The sequence below is a fragment of the Coffea eugenioides genome, unplaced genomic scaffold (genome assembly GCF_003713205.1).
Source record: "Coffea eugenioides isolate CCC68of unplaced genomic scaffold, Ceug_1.0 ScVebR1_1536;HRSCAF=2401, whole genome shotgun sequence".
NCBI classification, from domain to species: domain Eukaryota; kingdom Viridiplantae; phylum Streptophyta; class Magnoliopsida; order Gentianales; family Rubiaceae; genus Coffea; species Coffea eugenioides.
Genome location: NW_020861948.1, coordinates 63162 through 68223, shown reverse-complemented (window position 1 = coordinate 68223; position 5062 = coordinate 63162). Strand labels below are relative to the sequence as shown.

The 5062-nt window shown below is 34.5% G+C and overlaps 1 protein-coding gene across 1 annotated transcript; it reads left to right on the top strand.

Annotated features, from left to right (window-relative positions):
• The first annotated feature begins 1385 nt into the window (after nucleotides 1-1385).
• On the top strand, nucleotides 1386-4113 carry LOC113755498. The gene is made up of 6 exons (XM_027299500.1): nucleotides 1386-1433; nucleotides 2684-2743; nucleotides 2854-2859; nucleotides 3348-3443; nucleotides 3521-3748; nucleotides 3964-4113. Exons 1-6 carry the CDS (start codon nucleotides 1386-1388, stop codon nucleotides 4111-4113), a joined length of 588 nt encoding a protein of 195 aa, XP_027155301.1.
• Nucleotides 4114-5062: the final 949 nt, after the last annotated feature.

Here is a 5062-nt window from a genome sequence, read left to right as displayed (position 1 = left end):
TTTAGAAATTAATCGTGAATGTTTAAATTCGAAATCTGAATTTGATTCCTGCCTACTTGGTTAGCAAGAATGATACAAGATTGTGTTGCAGGCTTGCTGAGCTCGAATGATAGAGAACTGTTTTGGAAGATGTATTTATACACAAATACTTATATTCTACGTGTTTGATATACTCATTATAAACTTGTAGTGGGATACGTAGTATTTCAGAATGACATACTCGCTATTATTGATACTGGATATTGACATTCATAAAAGATCATCTGATTATTGGATTAAAGGAGTTGGAAGATATTATTGTTAATGATGTTGAATATTTGTATTATGTGATATTAATATTGTGTGCATATATTCCTTTGGGACTTATATTTTATATGCTAAAGAATTATAATTATGAAGTGATAGTGATACATATGCAGATAATTAATTAAAATAAACTTAGTGTATAATTCAATTTAGTTTATAATGCATAAGGATATTTAATATTATTGGTAAATGTTAATTGACGATATTGAATATAATTAATAATTGACATTACTCGTTAATTATAATTGTTTGAGAATCTTCTGTAGGAATCCTATGTCTTATTGTAACTAGAAGGGTATTTTTGTCATTCGATATTGTATATTCTACTGTGCATAACGGAATTTTTGTAATCATGATAAGTCAAAAATAGGGTTGTAATCGAACCGAGCTGCTCGCGAGGAGCTCGGTCAAAAGCTTGACTCGAACTCTGTCAAACCGAGTTCGAGTCGAGCTCGAGTAGCTCGATAAGGCTATCGAGTCGATCTCGAGTATCCAGAAGAGATGCTCAAAGGCTCGACGAGCCTTATCGAGCATATTAATTTTAATTATTTAATATATTATTATTAAAATTATATATATTATTTAATATATAAAATTACTATTATACCCAAAAAAATTGTCGAATTTACGAAATGTTTCAAATTATATAAAAATTTTAAAAGGGCAATAATGACTTTTCACTCAAAAATTATCAAGAAAATGAAATGTAATAACTCGAGCTCGATAGAGCTCGATAAGGCTCGAATGCTCGAATGAACTCGAGCCCATGCGAGTCGAGCTCAAGTACTGAGAGCAAGTTTCGAGCTCGAGATCGAGCTCCAATAATACTACTCGCTCGAGCTCGAGCACCCCTATCTCTATGTCGAGTCGAGCTCGAGTATGGCGATACTTGGGCTCGACTCGACTCGATTACAACCCTACTGATCGGAAGTCCAACATTACATAAATGAGTTTTTTTTTCCACAAACAATAACATGCTCCTAAAAGAGTTGATCAGCAATAAAGTGACTGCTCCTAATCAATAACTTGCTCCATAGACCTTGCTATGTTTTTTTGATCATCTGATTCTTGATTTTGTCATGGATCCAGACTCTTTAGCAACCACAACCACCAATGCACCTGGGAAGGTATATAAGTAGCCCTTCTATCCTGAATTGTCCAAAGTTTGAATGAAAAGCACCAACAAAGATTATTCAACCGACAAAGATTATTCTATGGTACCTATAAAAATATTTGTGGTAATTTTAATTGTACCCCCTGGAGTTTTGTGTATCTATTGATTTATATGCTTTTAAAGTTGTTTTTGATTTTACCTGTTGTTACAGTTACTGTAGTAAGGGTTTTTTCAATGATGAATATAGTGAAGAATCGATTACAAAATAAAATGAAATACACTTGGATGAATAATTGTTTAGTTACTTATATTGAGAAAAATATACTTCGTGAAATTCAAATGAAAAGGTTGTAAACCATTATCAAAATATGAAAACTCATCGTGAGCAATTGTAAATGGTTTAGTTTGCTTTTGAAATAAAATTATTATTACATTAATAATTTTGAGTTTGTCTTTTGATGTTTTTCATGAAATATATGCATCATTTGTATTTGTTGGTTAATATTTTTTTTTCCTTAAAAAACTAAAAAAAAAAGTATGTAAAAAATTTTAGAATTACTTTTACCCCCCACTAAAAATTTTTTCTGGCTCCGCCACTAATTTTATGAAAGATGATTGCCTTGTTATATGTGGGAAGCTTCTGTCAACGTAAAGCCTAAAGTTGAAAGAAAAGGTACGTAAGCTGTTCTTTTAGCATTTTTAAGTGTTGAAGTGAGACGTTGGTAAGCCGGTATATGTTTTTGATGTGAAAACCCAAATGGAGAAAGTTGCTTCTTTCATTTGTGTCTATTGATTATGTTCATCGTTGTTTTGATGATTTATTTGCATTTCATTGATTTTCAGGATATTGATGTAATGTAGCATAATTTACTGGATGCATGATATTCGTACTATCCTTGTGGTATTTTAGGAGTTGGAATTGTGCGGAGAAATGTATTAAAAGGTTGTTACCTCAATTAAGTTTCTTTGGCACTTCCTTGTGTCCCTTGCATTTGAAAAGCACTAGTACATAGCCTGAGATAGTACAATTAATGAAGAAAATGTTAGACATCCTATCCCACGACTATTCTGCTATCACTTCATTGGCTCTGGTTTGAAGTTCAGACTGATTGCATACCTGTAAACGTAGTCTGCAAGGCCTACTCTGGCATAGATTAACTATTTCCGTATTGGTGCATCCTTTGTCAAGAGATTATATACGTTTGAGTTCTTAAACCAACATTGCTTAAATCCTTTTTCCTTTTTGAATTTGGATTGGCACAGGTCGCATTTGGCTATGGAGGCTCATCATCTTCAATAAGGTCATATGGTGCTCCCAAGGGTGTAAGCACACACCATAGTTCGTATCCTAATGGCAAGTATTTTACTAAGTGCGAATATGCTGCTATAATGATGCTTTGTGCTGAATCTCACTTCAATCCGCATTTCTGCAGGTGGAGGTGATATGCATAGAGTGGAGAAAGAATACTAAGAACCATGGGTAGGTGGCAGCTGATGCAGTTTTTTCTTTTTATCATTCATGTTCTAAGACTGATTATCCACGCTGAAATTTTGATATTGTCTATCATAATCTTTTCTTGAGTTGTCTTTGTCTGCTTGTGTTATTTCAGGATTATTATACTAATTATCCTGTAACGCTTCCTTTAAGGAGACCGTACTCGGGAGATCCAGGTAATCATTTTGGGTAAAAATGCCTTTTGACTTTGAAGGAGTAACCTAATGAGAGTGCTTTAACCTTAGAAAATTGCTTAAAATTGTAAGAGCATGGACCACTCCGCTCAACAAGTTTTTGGTCTGCTGTTGTTTAGGTAATGATAACATCTCATGAGCACTGAGGTGGATTTATGTGCTTTCTTCCTCTTCCATAAATGGGGATTACCAACCTTTCTAGTACTTTTATGCATTGTCTTGCTCCTCTGACATGCAGAACATCTCGATCAAGAGGAATTTGGGGATGCCTCAGAAAGAAAGCTTGAACTATGATGAATGTTCGACAAATGCTGCTGTAGAGCTTGGTCTAATGGTTGGTAATGCTATACAAAAATTAAAATGTTGCTACTATTAGAATCATGGGCATAATGAAAATGGACTACTTTGCAGGAAGGCAACATGGAGAGAACTATGTTGTTCCTTCAATTACCTGCAAGCATGCCTCTGATAAAGCAATTACCTAATACAGCAGGCAGTGAGATGGCAGACGGTTCTAAGCCAACAAAGAGTGGAGAACTCTCGCAGGACGCCTGTAGTTTGCCAGCAGGATTCATGGGTAAAATTTTATTTTACAGGAGTGGTGCTGTCAAGCTGAAGCTTGATGATAACCTTTGTGATGTAAGCAGCCATGTTTCATGGCTATAACTTGGAATTTGCGTATGCAACTCATAAAATTGCTTTTTCATCATCCTTAACCTCTCCGAGTCAAGAAAAACAAAAAGAAAAGAGCTATCTCTTTTATGTTAAGAATTGGAAATGGTTTTTCTGCCGTAAATAACATACGCAGAGAAGAAACAATTATAATATGTATGATATTTCGATGATTTATGCAGGTTTCGGTAGGTTTGGATTGTGCATTTGCACAAGATGTTGTTGCCGTTAACATTGAAGAAAGGCATTGTTGTACTCTGGGGGAACTTAACAAGCGTGTCTTGATAACCCCAAATATGGACTCCATGTTAGATGGAATGGCTGACTTGTAGTAGATTCACTTGTTAAACCATGTTCTTTTGCAGAGCAATTTATTTTATCCTTTAAATTGAATTTATTGATGAGGGAACATGCATTTATGATGTAAAACAAACAAACAAGATTCAGAATTATTTTCACACAATAAAATGAATAATCACGAATTGTTTTGTTTCATTATTTTGTATTTCTTTTTGCCCAGATTGTTCTTATGGTGAACGTGTTTGATAAAACTGCTAGGATGTACTGGATGTCTCATTAGTGTAGATATATGTGGCAACTCACTGGATTTCAAAACCAGCCATAGCATATTGGACCTTCTCATTATCCTTGTATACAAGGAAGTTACTTCAGGAAATTTGATCTTAATTGCTATTTCCCTATCATATTATGGGAATACCTTGGAAAAGGCAACTAAAAGCGTGAGTCCCCAAGTATGGTGTGTATTGGGCTTAGTGTACCTTGCCAAAAATTGTTTACATCAAAGGGAAAGGCATGTACTATTTGTTTTCGACTCTGATATTGATAGAAGGCTTGTTTGCTTCATTTGTTGTGGTTTTTGAAATAGTTTCCGATCCTAGAGAGAGAAATGCTCCGAATGTGGCCTTGTTTGGACAGCCATTTTCCGTCTAAAAATTGCGTCATTTTCCATGATCACATTTCCCTATTACCTTTTTTCCTCATATACATCAATTTGCTACAGTAATTTTTCTACAAAAAATCCTAAAAAATGCAATCCAAAGGACTTTTCTACTTATTCGTAGGCTAAGAGTAAAATGATCGAGAGAACAGTCATACTGAAATCATGAGATTCTGCAGGTACAAAAATTCTGACCATAAAAATATGAGGACGCGGTTTTTGTTGAGAAATGTTTCTCCAGTGATATAAATCATGGCATGACAGTTCTTATTGTTTAGTAGGTCTTGAGAACATCTTACATCTTCAATGTCCTGAGTCGTGAT

Coding starts and splice junctions, on each gene's coding strand:
- LOC113755498 (XM_027299500.1), top strand. CDS start 1,386: ATGGATCCAGACTCTTTAGCAACCACAACCACCAATGCACCTGGGAAG. Junction 1,434..2,683: donor CCACCAATGCACCTGGGAAG/GTATATAAGTAG, acceptor GGATTGGCACAG/GTCGCATTTGGCTATGGAGG. Junction 3,749..3,963: donor TTGATGATAACCTTTGTGAT/GTAAGCAGCCAT, acceptor TGATTTATGCAG/GTTTCGGTAGGTTTGGATTG.